At 43.7% G+C, this 26,284-nt stretch overlaps 1 protein-coding gene across 1 annotated transcript in view; it reads left to right on the top strand.

Annotated features, from left to right (window-relative positions):
- Window positions 1–26,284, top strand: part of MYO3B (myosin IIIB) — a 342,729-nt gene that overhangs the window by 178,296 nt on the left and 138,149 nt on the right. The window contains exon 9 of the mRNA XM_044304441.1: window positions 4,577–4,732. Coding sequence (XP_044160376.1) covers window positions 4,577–4,732 — 156 coding nt within the window. The remainder of the gene's footprint in view (window positions 1–4,576; window positions 4,733–26,284) is intronic.

The following is a 26,284-nucleotide window of genomic DNA, read 5'->3' as shown; positions in this document are numbered from 1 at the left end:
AGGCACATCAGCGCCTCTTTTTTTTTGAGGACACTGAAGAAAAACCACCTATCTGCTGACATACTGGGTAACTTCTATCACTGTGCGATAGAGAGCATCCTGGCCAACTGTGTTACAGTCTGGTATGGGAATTGCTCTGTTGCTGACCATAAGGCACTGCAGCGGTTGGTGAAAACTGCCCCCAACACATCACAGGGACTCCACTTCCTGCTATTGAGGATGTTCACAAGAAGAGATGTCTACGCTGGGCACGCATCATTCTTAGGGACTCCTCTCATCCTGCCAATAAACTCTTCCAGCTCCTTCCTTCCAAAAGGCGCTACAGGACCCTTCAGACTAAAACCATCAGGTTTAGGAACAGCTTCTTCCCCATAGCTGTCACCCTACTGAACTCAGTACCCCCCTGAACCCTTTCATCCATACTTACTTAACCCTCTACACTCCTCCTCCCCTCCATTCTTCCCAATGATCATGATCATGACTGTCATTTATTCTCAACATTCACTGTATGTTCACATTGGTTACTGCTATAGTTGGTACGTACACTTACACTGTTCACTATTATCGTCGGTTCATTGCGCTACTCTTCCACTTCTGGAGCTTTGTTCATAGCATTCTGCAGATCTGTTTACTATACATCTGTAAATTTGTATATATGTAGCACATCTGTATACTTGTTCATAGTACATCTGCATACAGGTGAAACTCGAAAAATTTGAATATTGTGCAAAGTTCATTTATTTCAGTAATGCAACTTAAAAGGTGAAACTAATATATGAGATAAACTCATGCAAAGCGAGATATTTCAAGTCTTTATTTGTAATAATTTGGATGATTATGGCTTATAGCTTATGAAACCCCAAAATCACAATCTCAGGTACCCATTGCTCAGGGGGTATGGATTAATTAGCTGACTACAGTCTGACACTTTGAACCTAGAATATTGAGCCTTTTCACAAAATTAAAATTTTAAGTTGCATTACTGAAATAAATGAACTTTTGCATGAGATTCTAATTTTTCGAGTTTCATCTGTATTTGCCATCTGTATAGCAATATGGAAACAGTTCATCTGTAGATCTGTATACATCAGTACATCTGTATATTTGTCCATAGTACATCTGTATATTTGCTCTCTATATAGCAATATATACACCTGTGTACTTAAATGTATCTGTACATAACTATTCCTACTTTCTACACTATCCTTATATAACTTGTTTGTATTGCACTTGCTGCTCTTTGCACTTCTGATTGGATGCAAACTGTATTTCGTTACCCTGTATTATACATGTGTAATGAATGTAATCAAAATCAAAATGTGCAGCAATGTTAATCTGCCAGCAGAGGGAACTTGAGCTGTGGGGATGCACCTTAAAAAGTGAAAATTCCTACAGATGAACCAATCAATTCATACAAATCGATTAATTCATCCCTAATTCTAATTTATTATGGCTAAGTGCAGGAGTCTTAAATTTAGAGACAAAAGACCAGATTGTATTTTCTCCTCTGAGATCTGGAAAGCCTTTCTCAAACTATAGGATACGATGGAGGAGGGGTTATCTCATGATTAATGTAAAAAATAAAAATCAGACATCATATAATACATGACAATCTCTTTCTAACAAAGCTAGAACCAGCCCTGTACCTCACATGGATCCAGAGATCTCCACATTCATTGCTCTGCTAGATTTACATCAAGCTGCCAGCTCAGGGGACATGTCTTTTCTCCTGCAGCTCAGAGGGCGTGTCTCAGCTCTCCCTATCACAGCTCAGGGGGTGTGTCTTTTCTGCTGCAGCTCAGGGGGCGTGTCTCAGCTCTCCCTATCACAGCTCAGGGGGCGTGTGCATTCCGCTGCAGCTCTCTCCCTATCACAGCTCATAAAACTGAGTATGCGCGGCTAGCTCAGTGAGACAAAGAAATAAGCAAAAACAAACAAACAGCAGGTGGCGCTCTACAGATACATTTTATTGAATAACTCAGTAGCCATAATGTATTTTTCATTACATGCAATTACAAAATTATTCAAATCCAGGTGCTGGTTTGAAATCTGTAGAATATTTGTTGTGGGACAACCCCTTTAATGTACAGTTTTGAAATGTTCTGGTCAAATTTTTGCTCAGGTTGACTGAGTGCCTTTAGTTTGTATTAGTGGAGGGGACTAAGATACTTAGGGGGTCATTTACTAAAGACACTCCATTCCTAGTAAAAACCCTGTTAGAGGAAGATATGACTAATTTTTTGCACCCAGGCGTACAGTCAATTTGTCTCATCTTCTGCTGTCCATGTTCCAGAAACTGAAATCTACTCCAGATAGGAGGAGTCGGAGTGGATCCCAGTTATAATTTACTCTAGCTTTTTTCTGTAAATTATAGGAAATGTGTTGGGCCAAGGAGGTTCTGCCCCCTTTCTGTAAGCCCTACCCACTTTTTTGAAAAAGTGGCAAGAGCAGCAGAAAATACAAAAAGTTGTAAATTTTTTGCTCAAAATGCCCTTAGGTCCAAATTTTGCAACTTTTTTTTTTACCTTAAAAAACCTAGTGTAAAGCTTTAGTAAATAACCCCCATTGTCTGCTGGACGTGTATCAGAGAACTGTCCATTGATATTAGCAGGCGGTAGTTCATGTAGTGGTGCTTTGCTCCATCTGATGGAGGTTGGCTCTCCCACTATGATGCCAGTCTGTCCTAATAGGGGATGTCCACAGCATACAACTATATAGTATTTGCATAGCATATATTACACGTGAACACAATTTTGAAAATATTAAAGTCATTTTCCCATTAAATATCATTCTGATCAGAGTTTTATCTCTGCCCTTGTTCATGAATAGCCATCTGCTGGCACAGAAGTCCATTGGCATTTGTCTGTGAAAGTGAATATTACTCTGACCTTCTAACTGTGGTCCAATTAGCGGAATCACCTTCACGCCTATGGACACCAAGTACTTGAGCTGTGATACGGACAGATGTGCTGGGATCTGTTCATTTAATGATCTGTACAAAGTGTGTTACTGTGAGAGGGAATTGCACCATCTACTATTGTATGTGGCCTTCATCAGTCCTATGTAATAGGTGTAATTCTGGTCTGGTATATGGGAACTGTCCAGTGCTGAACCAGTATGTCATACACAGGCACCGTCCATAGAAAGAAATGACAGTGCTGGAAACAGTCAGCTGTGTTTATAACATTCGCATTATTTTCCATGTAGAGTGGCTACACGAACACAAAGGTCAGGGACCTGGGGCCTATCGGTTCCAGTAATGGTGGGGTTTTCATAGGCTGACCCCCAAGCTGACATTCTTTTATCAAAGGCTTTATAGAGGCGCACACTGTTGTATGTCTATAATAGAAAATGCCTTTTCTTGTCCGCAGTTTAGTTTAGTTTTTTTTCGGGAACGGAATTGCGGATCCGGAAGTGCGGATGAGGACTTCCAGCCCCTTTGAAAATGAATGGGTCCGCAAAATCCGGAACGGATCCGGAACAAAATTGCGGACGTGCGAATGGACCCTTAAGGGGTTTTATTGATTGCCTATCCTCAGGATAGGTCATTGATAGCTGATCGGTGGGGGCCTGACACCCTGCACCACCGACGATCAGCTGAGCTGCGATACCAAGCACAGCCACTATCCAGTGGATGGCGCTGTGCTTGGTAAGCTGCTTCCTCATACAGTGTTGGACCAATCTCATATGGATTACCTACCCTGAGGTCATCAATATAAATCCCAGAAACCCTTTAAAAAATATGGTGCCTTTTAAAGGCTCATTTCCATCTAGACATTTATGGCATAGCCACATCACTGGGACTCACACCTGTAAAAGAATGGGAGTCCCCCGTCCCACCTCTTGCGGCTTCTGTGTATGGAAAGTTGCCCGCAGCAGCGTGGGTCTCTCCGTTCACTTCTGTGGAAGTTCTGAGCTCTTCAGAAACTGCAAGAAAGTGATTGGAAAGAGCCAACCACAGCAACCACAAGACATGGGTTGGAGAACCTGATTCTTGAGATAGAGGAGGGACCCACACATCGGAATGCCTCCTTAAGACTCTTCTTGGCCACACTCCCTTTTCTAGACACATTTTCAAAACTGTCCAGTGAGGCGCAAAAAGTGTCCAAGACACACAAAGCTTGCACAAGGCGCAAATTCATCTAGAAGTCTGGTGCAGCATGCTTAGTGAATGTCCCTAAAGGCTCCTAAGTCGATTAGGTTGATTCGTGAAATGACAATAATATCCAACTTCTACAGTCAAATTAACAGCCCCAAATCTAGATGAATGCATTCTGTGATCTGTAACCAGCTCCTTGCTTCAGTCTATGGGGTTTGGTTTGATGACGGGCTTTCTCTCCGATATCATCGTTAGGCAAACTGCGGCTCTCCAGCTGTTGCAAAACTACCACTCTCACCATGCCCTGCTGTAGACTGAAAGCTGTAGGCAGTCTTTGCATGCTGGGAGTTGTAGTTCTGCAACAGCTGGAGAGCCGCAGTTTGCCTATCACTGGCTTAGGTTAACCTTGCAGTAAAGCCGGGGAGGTTATCAGGAACCTGAAGATGCTTGTATAATCTTCCTAATGTGTGGTTCTAGGTGTCTGATTAAGGATTTTGAAAAGAGGCCATCAGTCATACATCTGCTGGAGCATCCATTCATCAAGCAGGCCCATGGTAAAGAAATGGCCTTACAGAGACAGCTGGCCGATCTCGTCTACACTCAGCAGCAGTCTGGATCTATTGCTAGAACAAGGTATGGCGACCTCCTATCTTACCTCACACATAGATATAGCAGTATATGTCCAGTCCTGTCCAGAGCTGCATTCAAATTTCTGCAGGTTTCTGAGCTAACATCCTGAGGTAGTACCTGCTGGCTCAGTGTCTTTTCCGATGGTGCTATCGTTATTTGCATACATCATAGCCTTTACTGTATAGTATTCCTATGCAGAAAAAGGTATGTATTAAAGGGGTTGTCCAGCCTAGGACCAGTGACCTGCTCTTCTAGCTCATGCAACCACTGAGGCCAGTAATTGGCTGCAGCGGTCATAGAACCAAGCAATGTCTGGTTTAGTGGGGCAGCATGGGAACGGCAAAGCTGTGGGCATTTCATCAGTACCATCTATTGTGGTTGTCATCTCCTAGGCTGGACAACCCCTTTAAGGATGTAGTGCACCTGAACTGAGCTCAACTTGGATGGTCATATGTGCCAAGATAGCTACAACTGATGCCAGCAGCAATCAGCAAAATTGTAAATTCATCTCTAAACTACAATATAGGCTGAAGGAATCAGCAGAAGATATGAAATGTCATATTTGTATAAAGTAAAGGTTCTTTTATGGGGCCTGCTTAAAGGGGTTGTGCCACCATTAAATATTATTTTAATATAATTCAGCCTGAAAAATTAATTGCTTTTGAAATTTACTTTCTGTTACAAAAATGCTCCATAATTGTGAAATTATTGCCTTTACTTCACTATAACGGCGTCCTCTTGTTAATCTGCATAGTAATGTGCACATCCACCTACCGAGGAGGTCGCACATGCTCATTTCCATCCTTCAGTTGCCAGAGCTGCAGCAGAAATCCTGATAAAGGACACATCCCCTGAGCGATGAAAGGGAGACAGCTGCAGTAGAAAGGACATGCCCCTAAGGAAAGCACACGCTCCCTGAGCTGTCAGTTTAAAGGGAATCTAGCAGAGCAACTGGAGCAATGAATGGGGAGATCTCTGGATCCATGTACAGGGCTGGTTCTAGCTTTGTTAGAAAGTGATTGTACTATATGATGTCTGATTTAGAAGCTTAGGGGGTCAATTATGAAGACTGGCGTTTTGGACACCGGTCTTAATAATCCCTACATCTGCAGAGGCATCGGGCTCTACAAAACTCCAGCGCCAGTCTAAATGGAAGTCAGCTTTCTTGCTGGCTTAAATTTAGACCATTTTCTATGCCTAAAATAGGCGTGGAAAATGATGAATGAGACGGGGTCCGCCGGCCCGTCCCCTTTCCCTGCCCACTTTTTTAGACCTGGCGTGAGAGGGGAAAAGCTGCAGATTGCAGCAGCAAATAACCTTGCTTCTATCAGCGGTTGAAAGGGGCCACTTAAGACACGGCCACACGGTCAGGCTTCCTGATGCAGTTTTGGAAGCCACAATCGGGAGTGGATCATAAAAGGAGAGAAAGTATTAAATGGGGTTTTCTGGGATTTTTATATTGATGGCCTGTCCTCAGGATAGGTCATCAATATCTGATTGGTGGGGATCCGACTCCTTGCCAATCAGCTGTTTGAGGAGGCCTCAGAGCTCTTCCTAGGCCAATGACATCAGGTTTACCGGTCACATGACCTAGACACCGCTCAGTCCCATTCAAGTGAAAGGGTCCTGAGCCGCAATACCAAGCACAACCTCCATAAAATGTACAGCGCTGTACTTGGTAAGCTTCCGCAGCACTCACCGAAGCACTGCAGCCCCTTCTGGCCATCTGTATCAAAATCATGGTAAACCCCTTTAAGGACAGATACTACTTCTCTTCTGAATTATATCCCTGGTTTTGGCTTCCAAGCCTGACTGTGTGGCCATACCCTTATAGTCCATGAGATGCACGAGGCTCCTAAGTCACACTGTGGACACCTTGGGTCTGAAGTCCTCTTACATTTAAATAAATGCAGACATATATACGAAGCTCTTTAGTTCTGAAGTGTTTCATTTAGGCCCCTTGCAGACGAGCGTGAGCGGATTAGGTCCGGATGCGTTCAGTGAAAAATGCGAGGTTTCGCAAGCAAGGTCATTCAGTTTTGTCTGCGATCGCGTTCAGTTATTCAGTTTTTATCGCGTGGCTGCAATGAGTTTTGATGCGTTTTTTCACGCGCGTGATAAAAAACGGAAGGTTTACAAACAGCATCTCTTAGCAACCATCAGTGAAAAATGCACGCAACCACATTCACTTCTATGGGGCCAGTGTTGCGTGAAAAACGCAGAATATAGAACATGCTGCAATTTTCACGCAACGCAGAACTGATACATCAAAACCAACGCTCGTGTACACAGACCCATTGAAATGAATGGGTCCGGATTCCGTGCGTTCACATCACACACTTCACCCGCGCGGAATACTCGCTTGTGTGAATAGGGCCTTACTTAAGATTATTGAAATTGATTGGAAGAAACCAAAATTGCAGCCCAAGTCACTCCACAGACACAGCCTTCATGTGTTGTGTCTTCATATGTTTCCCTTACAATGCATGAAGGGTGCAGCCATGTGTAGAAGACTTGGTGTGTGCCCTGCAGCCATCTGTGGTCGCCTGGTGCTGCTGAAGCCACAGCGTCTCATTGTCATTACTTCATCATTGCTCTCGGGATTGTTCACGCTGTGTTCACCTCCAGGTCAGCAGAGCACAAGCCACACGGACGCCTTTACCGGAAACCACCGGGCTGCCATCAGCAATAGGTCACGGTCCATTCATTGGGAATGGGTGAACCTGTCCGGCCAGAGATTTATGGATTTAGTGCAAATAAAACAATTTTACCAATTTTAACATATTATGGGGATCTGTATATCTATTGCCAGTTGAATGCTTAAGGAAGTTAATGCTTATGTATAGGAGGAGCGTGTTCACTTTTTTGTTTACCAAATAAAGGCTATTTATTGTGTAATGAAAAGTTATACAGTTTTCCAATATGCTCTCTGTTTCAAGATCTGCGCTTGCAGTCAGCCAATAGGAACCTTCGTCACCCACTTCCAGTGATGGACACGCAATTTCGCTGCAGTTATTATACAGTTATCATATCTGGTACTGATCTTCCATGACCAGGACAAATTCTTATCCACTGGTGGCAGTGAGCTGATTTCACTGAGTAAACAAAAACGTAATTGCCTCCCACTATCAATACCATTCACTGAAGGGACGCTATGAATAAAACTAACCTTTATTGAAATATACCTTAAAATCAAAAGGAAGACAAAGAAAAAGGACCCCCCCCCCATTCCCCCATTTTGGCTGGTGGTAGTGAGCCATAAAGATTCCAATTCAATAACAGCAAACAGAGATCTTAAATACTGTGCGTGGTGTTTCATTTTAGAATTGATATCTTCTTCTATTTGCTGTTGCCCCATGAGAAATATTCTACATTTTTCAAACCAGCACCTGGATCTGAATACTTTTGTAATTGCATGTAATTAAAAATGTAGTATAGCCAGTGAGTTATTCACTGAAATCTATCTGTATAGCGCCACCTGCTGTTTGCTCTTTTTTAAAGGGGTTCTGCACTTTCATTTAACTAATGATCTATCCTCTGGATAGATCATCAGCTTCTGATCGGCGGGGGTCCGACACGCGGGGCCCCCGCCGATCAGCTGTTTGAGAAGGCAGCGGCGCTCCAGCAGCGCCGCAGCCTTCTCACTGTTTACCGCCAGGCCGCCGGCCCACTGACGTCACGACTAGTATCAACTAGCGTGGGCGCGGCTAAGCTCTTGAATGGAGCAGTTGAAGGATGGAACATATATGCTCAGTTCCATCCTTCAACTGCCACCAGCTGCAGCACAAAGGACGTGCCCCTGACCAGGCTCAGACTGGCCCACAGGGACAGGGGTGCAGGTGAATCCCCCGGGGGGCTCCTGAGCAAGGTGGGCCCCTAGTCTCCCACCCCCTGCACAAGTGGCACATAACACACTAGACTTACTGCACTACATACATTCAATGTACAGCACCTCCACCAGCCAATGTTCATATATCACCTGATAGATTATTAAAGAAACTCCCCAGTTTATTATTATAGACCCGATCAGAGCTGAGATGACTTCTAGGTATAGAGGAAAGCTAGCCGGTATCCCCTTCTCCCCAGGACCTACCTGCAGGGACCCCCATATTCAGTCATCTGGTAGCATCTTGCTGCTGTTTGAGCAGGTAATATTTGAATATATCCGTACGGTGGGCCCCCAAAATACATTTTATTGGTGAGCCCCCAAAATACATTTTATTGGTGGGCCCCCAAAATACATTTTATTGGTGGGCCCTAGGCACCCCAGTCTGACACTGCCCCTGACAATGTGCACCCCCCCCCCCCCCCCCCCACACACTCTAAATCTAGCAAAGCAATTGGAGCAATGAATGGGGAGATCTCTGGATCCATGTGAGGTACAGGGCTGGGTCAAGCTTTGTTAGAAAGAGGTTGTCGTGTACCATGTGATGTCTGATTTGAAATTTTTTTCGTTACTTTTGGGATAACCCCTTTAATTTTTCATGTTTTATAACACCGGTATAGCCAATATCATCTGTATAGTAATGTCATCTGAAAGTGACGGTTTCATTTCCATACTGCTGCAAACATATTCACTACTAGCTTGTGCCAAATTTTCCACCTTTCTAATTATATACGGATTTTGCATCATCGTTCATATCAGTGCATTACATTGAAAGTTTTTGAATATAATCTCATATAATTGCAATGAAAATTCTAATACTTTTATTATTTTGAAAAAATGTCAAAGGAATGTAACATAGCTGCAGTTCTCCTTTTGTCCAGAAGGTGGCAGAGTTTCACTTCCAAACAGAAATGATGCAGCTGATTCAGAATTTGGCCTGGCAGGGCAGGAGGCCACTAACAGCCACTGTAAAGCCTCAGACACACATCAGTGTTTGGCCTCATGCACACGACCGCGCCGTTTTTTACGGTCCGCAAAATCCGCGGATCCGCAAAAAACGGATAACAATATGCGGAAGGCAAAAACGGAAGGAAAAATGCCTATTCTTGTCCGCAAAGCGCGGACAAGAATAGGACATGTTATATTTTTTTTAGCGGGGCCGTGGAACGGAGCCACGGATGCGGACAGCACACAGAGTGCTGTCCGCATCTTTTGCGGCTCCATTGAAATGAATGGGTCCGCATCCGAGCCGCCAAAATGGCAGCTCAGATGCGGACCCGAACAACGGTCGTGTGCATGAGGCCTTTTGGTCAGTGATTTCCATCAGTGATTTGTAAGTCAAAACCAAGATTGGAGCCTCCACAGACGTAAGCAGTCCATATAACCTGTAATACAGATGTACATTGCTTGTATGTACTGTGGTACCTGTTTTACCTTGTTAAATTGAAAATTAAATAAAATTATTGTCTCACAGACATAAGGTATAAGGGAAAGATCTGCACCTCTTCTGTGTTTAGAGCCGCACCTGGTTTTGGCTCAAAATTACTGATGGAAATCACTGGCCGAACACTGACGTGTGAATGCGGCATTAGGAAACCCAGAGCTGACGTGGGCGCAATTAGCCTCCCGTCCAGTGACTCATAACTACATGCGACTTGCGTTAGTCATCCAGGACATTAGCATTTCCCATCATTTGCTTGTCTGTATTTCTACATATATTTATATGATGTGCAGCATGAATATACATGGAATGCAGAGTTATGTTCTTTGCTTGATCCATTGTGACTAATATTGCCTCCCGGATGCTATGAGCAAGTGAAAGATTTTTTCGTATCGGTGGTTTTACAAGAGGCTGCAAGTAAATGAGTAGATGAAACACTGCGGAAGGGCAAGGGCGGAACCAAATGTGCCAATAAGGCTACATGCACACGACCGTTGCGTGTTTTGCGGTCCGCAAATCGCGGATCCGCAAAACACGGATGGCGTCCGTGTGCGTTCTGCAATTTGCGAAACAGCACGGACAGACTTTAATATAGCTGCCTATTCTTGTCCGCAAAGCGCGGACAGAAATAGGACAGGTTATATTTTTTTTGCGGACCACGGAACAGAGCAACGGATGCAGATCCGCAATACACCCGGCCGGCACCCCCCATAGAACTGCCTATTCTTGTCTGCAATTGCGGACCAGAATATGACATGTTCTATTTTTTTGCTAAGCCGCGGCCCGGAAGTTCGGGGCCGAAGCCCGGACGCAGCATGGAAATGCGGATGCCGACAGCACACTGTGTGCTGTCCGCATCTTTTCTGTCCCCATAGAGAATGAATGGGTCTGCACCCGTTCCGCAAAATTGCGGAATGGATGCGGACCCATTTGCGGACATGCGAATGGAGCCTAAAGGGGATGTCTCACTCCAGCAAATCGCAAGAACTTTTACCTTTTGTGTCACCCCTTTTCACTCATAGATTGTAAGCTCTTGCGAGCAGGGCCCTCATCCCTCTTGTTGTAATTATTGACTTGTCTGTTTGTACATGAACCAGGGTGAGCCGACGTCCGGTTTTAGGCCGGACAGTAGGGTTTTCTGGCTCCCTGTCCGGCGCAGTGCCTGGACGGACACAGGGATGTCCTCCTTTTCAGTAGCTCACGTCTCAGACAGCAGCATTGTGCTGTCTGAGCGTAAGCTGCAGCAACTGCCCGAGGCTTCTCTCACCCCCAGTCAGTCACTAGAGCCGCAGACATGGCTCCCTGTGGCTGACTGAGGGGGAGAGAAGCGCCCCATCTGCCCCCAGCTCATCTTCCCCTCAGAAACTTCTTCCCTCTCCTCCCCTTGTTTTTTTCCCGGCCGGAGATAGGGGGCGTGGTTTCACAGAGGCAGGGGTGTGGTTTCACAGAGGCAGGGGTGTGGTTTCACAGAGGCAGGGGTGTGGTTTCACAGAGGCAGGGGCGTGGTTTATCGGTTTGGGGGCATAGTCGGTGAGGTCCGGCTTTCTGGGGTGAAGCCAGTGGACACCCTAACACAAACCCCTGAACTGTAAAGCGCTGCGGAATATGTTGCCGCTATATAAATAAAGATTATTATTATTTATCATGTAGAGAAAGTTAATACAAGGCAATTACTAATGTAATGCGATTCTCCATATTGCCTACTGTGCTGGCTGGATTCATTTTTCCATCACATTATACACTGCTCGTTTCCATGGTTACGACCACCCTGCAATCCAGCAAGCGGCCGTACTTGCACACTAGGAAAAAGCGCCGGTCAATGTTCGCTCCCACAGTCCCGGCCACTTCGTATCTGCAATGCAGCGGTGGTCACTCGTAACCCCTGGGTACCAGCAGTGTATAATGTGATGGAAAAATGAATCCAGCCAGTAAAGGCGGCAATATGGACAATCACAATACATTAGTAGGTGCCTTGTATTAACTTTATCTACATAGTAACTGCCATTTGCTGAAGTGACACAACCCCTCTAAAAACTGAGCTAAAATGGTATTAGGTGACTTTTGCAGCGATGACAGGTGAAGGGTTAATGGCCCTAGCTTCATTTTCAATACACAAAGCCATAGTAAAAATTGACAAGTTTCTCCCATGACTAATGTAAAAAATTAAAATCTAAGAAGCTAGAGCCAGCCCTGTACCTCACACGGATCCAGAGATCTTCCCATTCATTGCTCCAATTGATCTGCTAGATTTATTTAAAGCTGGCAGTGCAGGGTGTGTCCTTTCAGGGGTCCTTTTCCCAGGTTGTGTGTCCTTTCTGCCGCTTCTGTCCCTCTCTGTAACTGTCACAGTTTCTAACAGTAGATACAGCTGGTGGCATTTAAGGACAGAACTGAACATGTGCGACCGCCTCAGCGAGGTGGACCGAGATGTAAAAAAAAGGACAAACTGCAGGTGGCGCTATAACAACTCCAAGGCTAGTCTAAATTTTCAATCATTTGCGATTACAAAAGTATTCATATCCAGGTGCTGCCTTGAAAAATGCAGAATATTTTTGGGACAGCCTCTTCAAATAACAGAGTTCTGTCTGGCTGCAGCTGCCACCAGGGGGAGCACTCTGCATGTAAGATGTATTCAGGTCTCATTGGCCTTAAAGGAGTTGTACTCAGACCCCAATTATTTTTTTCTAAGCATACTAAACACAGACTAACTGCATTCACCCACCTTCTCTGTGTCCCCATGTCCTGAATCGGCACCACTGTGACTCTAGGAATGCTTACTTGTGAAGCAATGGACATTCCTGCAGCTGCACTATGCCTGCCCACCCCATGCAGTGAAAACTGCAATAATGCGTATGCACCATCTCGGGGACAATCTGTTCATGCTCATCCTCTGGTAGAAAGAAAAACAGGAGGATGTACACAGTCCAATTTTTACCAATTACTGGAAAATCGATAGTGTATCGGCAGGATGAGATCTCCATTTTTGACAATTATATTGGCAAATATTCAATTTTTTGGTCATTTTTTTGTACATTGGCCTTGATTGTAATCCTAGTACTTGCAGGTAGCCAGAATTTTGCAGGTGTTTCCCCACCATACAAAATCACGACAGCAGTGGTCTGCGGTCACTGCTGCTCTGCTCAACATATGCAGCGGTCAGCGCCCAGCGGCCGTGATTGCTCTATCTCTCCACCCAGGCTGAGGTCTGCTTGCTGGCAAGGCATCTTCTCCTCTGCCTGTAGGGCATGCACACTCCCTTCGGCTCTTAAAAGGCTAGCGTGAGCACTTTAATCTTCACCAGCCAATGGCAGGCTACCCTGAGGTACTTTAGGCACTTTACCCTGTGAGGGGGTGCCTGAGCTATAGGTTCTTTAGCATGCTAGTATCTTGCAAAGGTGTCTGTTCTGTTGTTGCCGTGTATCATTTACTCTTGACCCCTTGATGCTCTTCACCATATCAACAAAGCCATAGGTCAACTGTCAATCATACAGAGAATACGGCAGGAGGTAGCAGCCTGGTGGTTTACCTGCAGCAAAGTCCAGATTCCTGTACAGGGATTAAAGGGTGAACACCAGGGGACTGACAGGATACTGTCCTTAATAGTAGCCCAAAGTCGAAGAAAGGGACTTTCCAAATATAGGCAATATTGACTGCATGTATTGTGGTTTGATTCGTTGCATATTTTTATGCATTAAGGATATAAGTACACATGTAGCACAACGTGAGGTCTCTTCTTACCTTCTGGACAGACTTGATTCTAGATTTAATATTGGACAGAAAGGTTATTATCATGTCTAGATGGAACCCCAGGAATCCCCAGTCTTTGGGTGATAGGGTAGCACTGGTTATCTTATAATGTAAGAATCCAAGAAAAATCTCACAGGAAAAAATAAATAAAGATTTTATGTGCTAGTTATGTTTCCATTTGGTTTAATAGTCTAATTAACAAGGCTTATGGGGAAATGAATACATTAAAAATAAACTAAATCAGATTTTTGCCTAAAGCTTTTTTTTCTGCATAGGAGGTATTATTGACTGCATTCTGAGATGGTTAAACATATCCTTAACAAAGCTCAGAGACAAAATAAATAAGGGAATTAGATTTCCTCAAAATGCAGACACTTACATAAATGTTACATTTCCACAATTAATCGCTCTCTTTTTTCGATTTTAATGAACATGAAAATTTGCCTTTTTTGACTGCACAGAGCAGGGGGTTTGTAGATGAATGTCTTCAGTATTCGTGGCATATTGCAATGAAAGAACTAAACTGAAGGGGAAAAAATAAGTAAAAATTATCTATGGTTATTGCCCAGAGGACAGTTACTTTGTAGAACAAACTTTATAAAAAAGTCATTCATCATTTTAATGCTGTTGTAAAAGCCCCCTTAAAGGGGTTGTCTCATTTCAGCAAATAGCATTTATCATGTAGAGAAAGTTAATACAAGGCACTTCCTAATGTATTGTGATTGTCCATATTGCCTCCTTTGCTGGCTGGATTCATTTTTCCATCACATTATACACGGCTCGTTTCCATGGTTACGAAAACCCTGCAATCCATCAGCGGTGGCAGTGCTTGCATGCTATAGGAAAAAGCACTAGCCTATGTTCACTCTCACGGTCCCGGTCACCAGAGAGGCTGGCACTTTTTGCTATAGTGTGCAAGCACGACCACTGCTGCTGGATTGCAGGGTGGTCATAACCATGGAAACCAGCAGTGTTTTCTGTGATTGAAAAATGAATCCAGCCGGCAAAGGAGACAATATGGACAATCCCAATACATTAGTAAGTGACTTGTATTAACTTTCACTACATAATAAATTCAACTTGCTGAAGTGGCACAACCCTTTTAAGGCCCCCATACATATTAGTGTCGGCAGAACCCACTGAGAACGGCGGGTACGGCCAACAGTTTAATGTATGTGGGGAGCTCACAACTCTACCCCGATATCATGTGGGATATTTCCACCCTGTCCTATTGGTAGATAGGCCGCCACCATAAGTGTCTGGCAGCAGCCTTCTCCATTCTTCCCATTGAATGCACATACACCTTTGGCCGAACCGAACGTGTTTGTGTATGGGGGAGTCTGTCGGCCGTCAACCATTGAATGTGTATGGCTGCGCTTATGTAGCAGAGAAGGGGAAGTGGAGAGAAATGTTGAATGACACTTAAAGGGGTTTTCCAATCATAGAAAGTGATGGCACATCAATAGACATGTCATCACCTTCTGATCGGCTGAGAACCAACTGCTGGGACCATCATTGATCCTCAAAATGAAGAGGCTGCATTGCCAATTAGCACCTTCACACTTTTTCCCTCCACATGGTTCTCTTAATGGCCGAGGAGGGTCCCAGAGGTTCAACCTCACTGATCAGAATGTTAAGACCTAAATTTAAATACCCATTTAAGAGGAGATCCTGGTGAATTAGGCACCATCACATTCACGTGTTAGACTTGGAATATGGTTGAAGAGGAATTCTCATGTATCCAACGATGATGGAATATTGTAAGAGAGCCGTTCATAGGAGTTCCCAAGGTTTTTGGTGTCCCTTATCACGTGGACAGAGCTTGGTCATCTATTTTGGGCCTTGAAGATAATGACAGAAATAGGGAAACAATTTAGAGGAGGTTCTGGAGGAGGAAGAAAGTAGGGAAGCATAAGTCAACTTATGGTAATATTGGTGGCATGCAGACAGCTGAAGGTCAAGAGGTGTTATGGTAAGGATGGGTTGTGTGTGCAGGTTCCCATAGTCTACATGGCTGCCGTAATGCTCAGGCAAGATGGCGGCCCCCATAATCATGTACAGAAAATAGAATAATAAAGAGATCTTGAGATCTACAATGGAGGTTTAGGATTTCTATGTATGTACCAACTAGGTATACCGGGTGGGAACTTATGTCTGAACCAGGCAAAATCTGAAAATTAATTTCCACCAGATTGATGATTTTAAATGGGAAAACGTTAAAAAATAGAATTCAGAGTGGACTTTCCTGAAGATTGCAGTGCATATTAGATACATTGCTCTGTGTCATCCATCCCATATAAATGCATATCCCATAACGTAACCTATTATTTTTTCCTTTCGTACATTGTAAAGACAAAGATAGGAAGATTGTTCTCCTGGAGCAATGCTGTATCCGTTCAGGTGGAATGGCTCTCGCTTACGTCTTTGCTTGCTACTCATGCATTGAGAGCCGTACACTACAGGATTTAGCTGCGGGGAGATTTCATAGTCTGAAAACTGACGTAAATGCTTCCGGTTATTTCTAATATAAACATCTTTTAGAGATGAGTGAGCTTCATTAAAGAGATCGTGCCTCCATAAAATGTTATTTAAAATAATTCAGCATTAAAAACTAGTTAGTCTTGTACTTTACTCTCTGTTACAGAAATGCTCCAGTTGTGAGTTATTCTCTTCACTTAATATGTAGCGTAATGTGCACATCCAGCTACTGAGGTGGTCACAAATGCTCAGTGCCATCTCCAGGTGTGATCCTATTAGTTAACTGCCACTAGTCATATCTACTGTTAGAAGCCGTGAAAATTACATGGAGAGACAGCTGTAGCAGAAAGGACACATCCCCTGAGCTGTGATAGGGAGAGAGCTGCAGCAGATAGGACATACCCCCTGTGCAGTGATAGGGAGAGAGCTGCAGCAGACAGGACATACCCCCTGTGCAGTGATAGGGAGAGAGCTGCAGCAGATAGGACATACCCCCTGTGCAGTGATAGGGAGAGAGCTGCAGCAGACAGGACATACCCCCTGTGCAGTGATAGGGAGAGAGCTGCAGCAGATAGGACATACCCCCTGTGCAGTGATAGGGAGAGAGCTGCAGCAGACAGGACATACCCCTGTGCAGTGATAGGGAGAGAGCTGCAGCAGATAGGACATACCCCCTGTGCAGTGATAGGGAGAGAGCTGCAGCAGACAGGACATACCCCCTGTGCAGTGATAGGGAGAGAGCTGCAGCAGATAGGACATACCCCCTGTGCAGTGATAGGGAGAGAGCTGCAGCAGAAAGGACATACCCCCTGTGCAGTGATAGGGAGAGAGCTGCAGCAGAAAGGACATACCCCCTGTGCAGTGATAGGGAGAGAGCTGCAGCAGATAGGACATACCCCCTGTGCAGTGATAGGGAGAGAGCTGCAGCAGATAGGACATACCCCCTGTGCAGTAATAGGGAGATAGTTGCAGCAGACAGGACATGCCCCCCTGAGCTGTCAGCCTTAAGAGAATCTAGGAGAGAAATGAACCGGGGATCTCTGGATCTATGTGGGTACAGGGCTGGTTCTAGCTCTGTTAGAGATTGCTATGTACTATATTATGTCTGACTTTCATTTCTTACATTAATCATGACATGACCCCTTTAAGAAACCCTGGAAGAAATTAGCATGAAACACACTCATTGTCATATAAAATCCCAACATTTCCATTCCTTTCTTCAAAATAAATGCCCCCTCTAAAGTTCCTCATGTGTGCAATAGAGGAGGATAGATTACAATGATGCTGTGCACGTCAGGCCGCCCGCGGGATCATAAGATCATATGAGTTTCGGACAATAGCCCGAGGGCTATAGCCAAGAGGCCTTATTGTGGCGTTTAACTCAAGGACATATGTACTATTGAAACAGCCCACGTGGCTGCTGTGAGGCCCCAAGGGAGACAGGGCCCATTTTAGTTTGGTCTTGTCCCTATTTTTAGGATGGGTAAGAAGCGGCTAATGGCATATGTTCTACAGAAGTGCTGCAATGCCATTAGAGAATGTGGAAAAATATAGTTGAGTCATGGTGACACAAGATCCTCCTATCTCAGGTGGGGTCAGTCAGCCCCTGAAAAGGTCACAGAAAATAATGCACTATGGCAATAGATGCAAACACAACATATGGACTAAGCCCTCACTGATAAAATCTGAGACTCACACACGTGTGCCCACCTACCCAGCGCCAAGTAGAGATGTCCGGTTCTTGAGCGAAACCTTTCACTGAACTGGAGGAGTCGATTCATCTGTCTGAAGCAGCTCAGTGTGAGGTAGCAGATACTTGTGTAATATGATCCTAGAGTGAAGGCTGGGCCCTCCCAACCCACCTGGTTTGCAACCATTATAATTATATTAATTACCCCTCCCCTCCAGTCCTGAGTTTTCCCCACCCCCAGGAGGCTTGTTTTGGTTTGTTTTTTTAACTCCTGAGCGTCGGTTCACTTGCTTGTCAGCCGACTCAGCAAGTGAATCAAAGATTCGATTCATGAATCGGTTCTTTTGAATGAACTGATTCAAATGAACCCATTCATTTAAAAGATTCGAACTTCCCATCACTAGCGCCAAGGTGGTCTCAGTCAGGCAGGTCCTACTCTATACCTATCTATGCAGTTGTGCATCTATGTTCTGGAGGGCAGATCCTGCACATATATCTTTTTTCAGTGATTTTTTTTTATTTCTCTTGAAGGAGTGGCACCTTCAGGTGTGAATGTGCTTCTATCCCGGGAGTAGCATTCATGTGCACTTTTGCCCCACCTATCTAATAGGCGACCTTGATTAACCCCTTTAGGACCCTGCCATTTTTCACCTTAAGGACCAGGCCATTTTATTTTTTGCAAATCTGACATGTGTCACTTTATGTAGTGATAACTTTAAAACTTTTACTTATCCAGGCCATTCTGAGATTGTTTTCTCGTCACATATTGTACCTCATGACAGTGGTAAAGTTAAGTCAAAATATTTCATTTTTAGTTATAAATACCAAATTTACCAAAAATTTGGAAAAATTAGCAATTTTAAAAATTTCTATTTCTCTGCTTTTAAAACAGATAGTGATACCTCCTAAAATAGTTATTACTTTACATTTCCCATATGTCTACTTTATGTTTGGATCATTTTGTAAATTACATTTTCTTTTTTTGGGGACATTAGAAGGCTTAGAAGTTTAGAAGCAAATCTTAAAATCTTTAAGAAAATTTCCAAAACCCACTTTTTACGGACCAGTTCAGGTCTGAAGTTACTTTGTGGGGCTTACATAATAGAAGCCACCCATTTTATGGCCCCATTTTAGAAACTACACCCCTCAAGGTATTTAAAACTGATTTTACAAACTTTGTTAACCCTTTAGGTATTCCACAAGAATTAAAGGAAAATGTACATGAAATTTCAGAATTGCCCTTTTTTGGCAAATCTTTCATTTTAATCCATTTTTTTCCGCTAACAAAGCAAGGGTTAACAGCCAAACAAAACTCAATATTTATTAGGCCTCATGCACACGGCCGTGGCCGTATTGCGGCCCGCAAACAGCAGATCCGTAATATGCAGGCACCGGCCGAGTATTCCCCGCATCACGGATGCGGACCCATTCACTTGAATGGGTCCGCAATCCGGAGCTGCGGTGCTTCCGTGGTGTTTCTGTCCGTGCCTCCGCACAGCAAAAAAAAATAGAACATGTACTATTTTTTTGTTGTGCGGACGGATCACGGACCCATTCAAGTTCAATGGGTCTTGATCCGTCCTGGCCGCCGCCCGTGCATTGGGGACCGCAAATTTTGGTCTCTAATGCACGGAACTGCTGCACAATGGCCATGTGCATGAGGCCTTACCCTGATTCTGCAGTTTACAGAAACACCCCATATGTGGTCGTAAACTGCTGTACGGGCACACGGCAGGGTGCAGAATGAAAGGAACGCCATATGGTTTTTGGAAGGCAGATTTCACTGGGATAATTTTAAGTTGCCATGCCACATTCGAAGACCCCATGATGGACCCCTAGAGTAGAAACTCCCCAAAAATTACCCCATTTTTGGAAACTGCGGGATAAAGTGGCAGTTTTGTTGGTACTATTTTAGGGTACATATGATTTTTGGATGCTCTATATTACACTTTTTGTGAGGGAAGGTAACAAAAAATAGCTGTTTTGGCACCAATTTAATTTTTTGTTTTTTTACAATGTTCATCTGACAGATTAGATCATGTGCAATTTTTATAGAGCAGGTTGTTACGGGCGCGACAATACCAAATATTACATTTTTTGGTTGTTTGTTTACTGTGGGGATTTGCTCTGGTAGACAGGTTTGCGGACGCAGTATAGAGGCAACGACAACGTCTTTAACTTAAACAGTTCGGTGTTTATTCACACATAAAGATAAGCAAAACAAAAAGTCAGTTTCAAGGAAAACAGTTACCTTGAGTCTGGTGTTTGTTCACACCATGCAGAAGTCCTTGGACATAGCAAAAACCACCTGCTCTCACGCCAACAAGGTAGCAGGCCTTTACCCAGGCCCAAACTCCCAGGTCCCAACACAGAGACTGACAGAGCTTCACTGTCAGAGAGTAGTAAATTCTCACCACCTGACAGTGCTGCCTGTGATTTATAGCCCAAACCAAGACCTGGCCTGGAACGTGGGGAAAAGCCACCCACCCTGCACTTTGGCTGCTCCCAGTAAGAGCCGGCCCGGATTGGCTTTACAGCCATACTAAATAGCAAAACCATGTCAGCCAGCACTAGCTGCCGCTGACACATGAATTACCGACTTTTACCTTACCAAGGCCCCGAATCTCGGTGACAAATACCGTCCGTCAATGACGGACCCTTATGCCTTCCTACATTACATAATAAAGTATTTTTGAAAAAAAAATATTTTTTTGTGTCTCCATATTCTGAAAGCCATAGTTTTTTTATTTTTTGGGCGACTGCCTTATGTAGAGGCTCATTTTTTTCGGTATGAGATGACAGTTTGATTGGTACCATTTTAGGGTGCATATGACTTTTTAATCGCTAGGTATTACACTTTTTGTGATGTAAGGTGACAAAAAATGTCATTTTTTTACGGTGTTCATCTGAGGGGTTAGTTCATGTGACAGCAGGTTGTTACGGACACGACAATACCTAATATGTATACTTTTTTAATTTATTTAAGCTTTACACAATAAAAGCATTTTTGAAACAAAAAAAATTATGTTTCAGTGTCTCCATAGTCTGAGAGCCATAGTTATTTTTATTTTTTGGGCTATTATCTTAGGTAGGGTCTCATTTTTTGCAGGATGAGGTGACGGTTTGATTGGTACTATTTTGGGGGGCATACACCTTTTTGATCGCTTGGTGTTGCACTTTATGTGATGTAAGGTGACAAAAAAATGATTGTTTTAGCACAGTTTATTTAAATTTTTCTACGGCGTTCAGGTAAGGGGGTGGATCATGTGATATTTTTGTAAAACCAGTCGTCATGGACGCGGCAATACCCAATATGTCTGGTTTTCTTTTTTTTTATTTACAATTTTATGTGTTTTATTTTGGGATCTTTTTTTTCACTTGAAACTTTATTTTTTTATTTTTTTTATTTAATATATTTTATTAATTTATAATGCAAAAATTCATATCCATATTACATTTATAGTATTATAAAATCCTTCAGTCCGTAAATTGTGATTTGCAACATGATTAAGAATAATTTCATACAAATATCCATGCTTATGGAGACAACAGAAATACAAATGGAGATCTCACTTGCTGGGGGAAAAGCGGGATACGTCCGTCATCCACAGCCTAATGAGGCAAAGCAAACAGCACAAAACATCCCACTTGGCATATTATTGTCTATAAAGGGCAGAGGTCAGGGGCCCGCAGCCCGGGCGGCCACCAGGGAGCGAGCGCGCACCCCGCGCACTCTCCCCCGAACATGGGTGAGAAAATTGACAGGATTAACAGCCATGTAACCATTCATCCGATGCTCACATTAACCGTACGTAGCGGGCCTACTGCAATCTTTGATCGCAAGCATTTCATAAGACAAACTTGGGGGTCCAGCAGTCTTCTATCACAGTGGTAAAAGAACCTCTTACATATTTTGCTGCCTCATCCCCATGTAATTAAAATTAAAGAAATTAATGCCCGACTTAACCGTACCTCACATATGTCCACATTAGTGTCTCATATATAAAGGGACTCAACTCAAGTATCACTCGGTGGATCACCGGCATTTAAGGAAAATGTAAGCAAGAACACCACCTAAAACCGGCTCTGTCCCGTTAAGAGAACACCTCTTGGTACCCATACAACATGTGTCATATCACTGCCTGCAGTCGAGCCGCATGTCTGACAGAGAGAGCCGCATCCTAGGGCACACCCAGTCACCGGGCCGCCCAAGATCCCGAGCCCCGGGTCCCCACCCATAAACCGCACAGTGCTATGGTTTGATTAAAATTTTAGCCATTATTTAATGCCGGAAGGTCCCGCCATCCTCCAGCATTCCTAGAGATACTCCAGTACCCAGATGTAACTTCACCTCCTTTACCATTTACGATTCATATAGAAAAAGCCGGACTAATAAGATCGTCCCCAGCCCACCCCGCCGACCCCCCCCCCCCCCCCCACACACACACACACACACCTTGCAGGAAAAATATAAAGGAGAATTTTTTTTATAAAAATAAAATATATATATATTAAAAAAAAATCCAGATTAATTAATTAACCTTGTCCCAGTCTGCCCACAATTTGCCCCACTTTAGATTAGGATCCTCTTTGTTTATACAAAATCCTCTCATAACTTTTCACTTTCTCAACCAAGCTCAACCAGTAATTGCAGTCTGGAGCGGAAGAGCAGAACCATAATCTAGAAGTGAGAAGCCTGGCCAAAAACATTACCTTGATCAATAGTTGGCGTTTTATAGGCTGGTAATTAACCTCTGATAAATCTCCCAGGACCCAAATCCTGGGGGACAGAGGGACAACAATATTAAGTTTACGAGCCAAGTTAATTTGGACCGATCTCCAATAGCTGCTCACCATTGGGCAGTCCCAAAACAAATGTAAATGATCTGCCTCGGAATCGCCACAGCGTGGGCAGTCAGAGGAGGCTCTAAGTCCTCTCCTATATAACCACATAGGTGTCACATATATTTTGTGCAGGAATATTGAATTGTACAACAGTGTGATTAAAATTATGTGAAACGAATTTTAAACTTTCCCCTATATTCTCCCAATCTGGGGGACCCATCTCTAGAAGTAAGAAGACCAGGATCTTTGTCCTGGAGAAAAAACACCCAAAAAAAATTCTTTCATTAAGTGTCTATAACAATGTGATATTTTAATTCTTGTGACAGCTTTCTTACAGAGTAAGTCATGTAAAAATTGCGGAGTATCTATAGAAAAAAGGTGACTATTCAAAGTACTAGAAAGTGCTGACCTCAATTGAAAATATGCATACCAAGCCACCTCACCCAAGTTTGTTCTTTGCCTTAGCTCCGTCAGGGACAGGATTTGTCCGCCACTGACCACCTGATATAAGTACTGAACATTCTTAGTCCTCCAATACTGGCAACAACTCAAATCCCTTAACTCCAAGAGCTTTGAATTATGCCATAATGGAGTACAAATAAGTGATGCCTTGACTCCACACCAGCTCCTTATAACCAGCCACGTCTTTATAGCCATTCTGCAAAAAAGTGTATACCCAATCTGTGGATTTGATAAGATAATCGGACTCCAGTACGGTAAAAAAATCCGAAAAACCTGAGTCTTTCACCACTCTATTGCAGAAATGGCTACTTTCCCAATCATTAAAAAAACAAAGTTGAGAGGCCACAAAATAGCCCTTAAAATAAGGGAGGTTAAGGCCTCCCTGATTATAGGGCATGGAAAAATAGAGTGCCTTCAGTCTCACGCGCTTCCTCCCCCATAGTAGATCATTAAGCATCCGCTCTATCAACCTAAAATACTTGTCCGTGATCCATACAGGCGAGTTGCGCAGGACATAAAGAACCTGGGGCAGCACTACCATTTTTATTAGAGAGATTCTATCCGCTCTTGCGGGCAGGATTTTTTGCCATATCTTAATTTTGGCCCTCAGCTTTTTCAGCAGGGGAATCAGATTGAGTTGTAAATATTCCTGAGGTTTAGCAGAGACTGAAATCCCCAGGTATTTTATTGAATCAGAAATTGTTAACTGGTTGTCCCAGTCGCCTCGCAACTCATCTATAGGGAGGAGAACAGTCTTCTCCCAATTGATCTGCAAACCAGACGGAGCAGAAAAAGAACCAACCAAATCCATTATTCGAGGAAGAGTAGTTTCTGTTTGATGGACAAAAACCAAGATGTCGTCTGCATAGAGGGATACACGATCATGCTTCCCCATTACACCGAAGCCGGACACCTGCAAGTCTTGCCTTATACTAACTGCTAAGGGTTCAATATAAATGTTAAACAAGAGGGGGGAAAGAGGACATCCTTGACGGGTGCCTCTTCCTAGGGAAAAACTCTCAGTGATCGTATCATTAATCCTAATCCTGGCAACTGGAGAGCTATATAGTAACTGCACCATCAACATAAATCTCGGACCAAATCCCATTTTTTTCATCACCTCCCAGAGAAAAAGCCACTCCACCCTGTCGAAGGCTTTAGTAGCATCCAACGACAGGATGGAGCGGGAGCCGCACCCCGGGGACTGAATATTCATAAATAACCTATGCAAATTATGATGGGTGCCTCTCTTTGGCATAAAGCCATTTTGATCTGGGTGAATAATGGTGGATATAACCCGCGAAAGCCTCCTAGCCAAAACTTTTGATAGTAGCTTAGCGTCAGTATTTAATAAAGAAATTGGTCTATAGGAGCTCATTTCTATCGGGTCTTTGTCCTTTTTGGGAATTAGAACAATAAGAGCTTCCATCATAGAGCAAGGTAAACCCCCTCCCTGTATTGCTTGGGAAAAAACCTCTAGTAGCTGGGGAAGAATCACATCGCTGTATTTACGGTAAACCTCGTATGGAAGGCCATCCATCCCTGGCGACGAGTTCCCCGAGATAGACCCCAAGGCCTCCTGGAGCTCCGAAAGAGACAAGCTCCTCTTCCAGATACTCTATTTGGGCTTCACTTAAAGTAGAAAGTGGAATCCTCTCCAAGAACCGCGTCGCCAGATCGGATGACAAGCCAAGAGAGGAGCTATATATATGAGAGAAATATTTTAAAAAAGCATCCCTAATTCCTTCTGGGTCTGTTATAATTTCCCCCACTGTGTTACGAATCGAGACAATGGATTGATTTTTCTTATCTTGTTGTGTAATTATCCTGGCTAAAAGCTTACCAGGGCGTCCGGACTCCGAAAAGTATTTTAAGCCCTTAAAGAATACTCTATGGTTTGCTTTCTCTATTATATATTTCTCCAAAGAACGGCTGGCCTTCTGCATCTCTTCCCTGTTATGCTCGGTAGGTTGACTGGTAAATCGTTCAGTTGTGTCTGCAGCAGTCTTGGCCAGTTCCTCCTCTTTTTTCTTAAATGTTCTCTTTGCTGCGGCAATCTCACTTATAAAGACCCCCCTCAGATATGCTTTCAGGGCATCCCATACTATATTGATGTCAGCAGAGGGGAGATTCACCTCCCAAAAGGAGGATATCAATGATTTAATAGACTGAGGGTTATCCATAATAGTAAGCCAATATGGATTCAGCTTAAATCCTAGCCCCCTGTTATCCTTATTCTCCCCAATGCAAACCTCAACCAGTACGGGCGAGTGGTCCGAGACTGTTCTTACCCCATATCGTATCTTCCGGATATTACGCAAGTTGCTCTCATTGGTAAATGCTAAATCAATCCTAGACATTGCTCTCCCACCCCGGCTAACACAAGAGTATACTCTCTTTCCTCCGCCAAGATGTTCCTATATATCCACCACTCCAACCTCCGAACAAAACTGTGGCAACGGTGAGTTACATAAATTCCTCCCTCGATCTACATCTAGTGTGAATCTATCTCTATTGGGGTCCATGACCGCATTAAAGTCCCCCATCAGGACTAACCGGCATTGTGGCCTCCTTTCAGAAAAAAGCATCAACTGGGTCAGTAGGTACATTGAAAAAGGCGGAGGTATATAGAAAAAGGCAAGAATATAGCTATGACCATGCAGCTTACCATGCAGAAAGATGAATCTGCCCTGATCATCTATATAAGATTCTATGAGGATAAAGTCCACAGAATTATGAATCAGAACTGAAACGCCCCTAGAGGAACTGCTAAAGGTAGAATGGTAAGATTGAGAATACCATCCCGTTGTCAAACGGGACACGGTTTCTTTAGTAAGGTGAGTTTCTGCTATGCAAATAATTGCTGGGAGGTATCTTTTTAATGCATCCATAATAGCTTGCCTTTTGACCCTTTCCCCGAGCCCTCTAACATTCCAAGTTACAATTCTAGTGGCCATCCTTCACTACTGCGGAAACAGACACGGGAGAAACAAGAAAAAAAAAAAA

Source organism: Bufo gargarizans, chromosome 8 (genome assembly GCF_014858855.1).
Source record: "Bufo gargarizans isolate SCDJY-AF-19 chromosome 8, ASM1485885v1, whole genome shotgun sequence".
Taxonomy (NCBI): Eukaryota; Metazoa; Chordata; class Amphibia; order Anura; family Bufonidae; genus Bufo; species Bufo gargarizans.
This window is presented reverse-complemented; position numbering and strand designations above follow the sequence as displayed.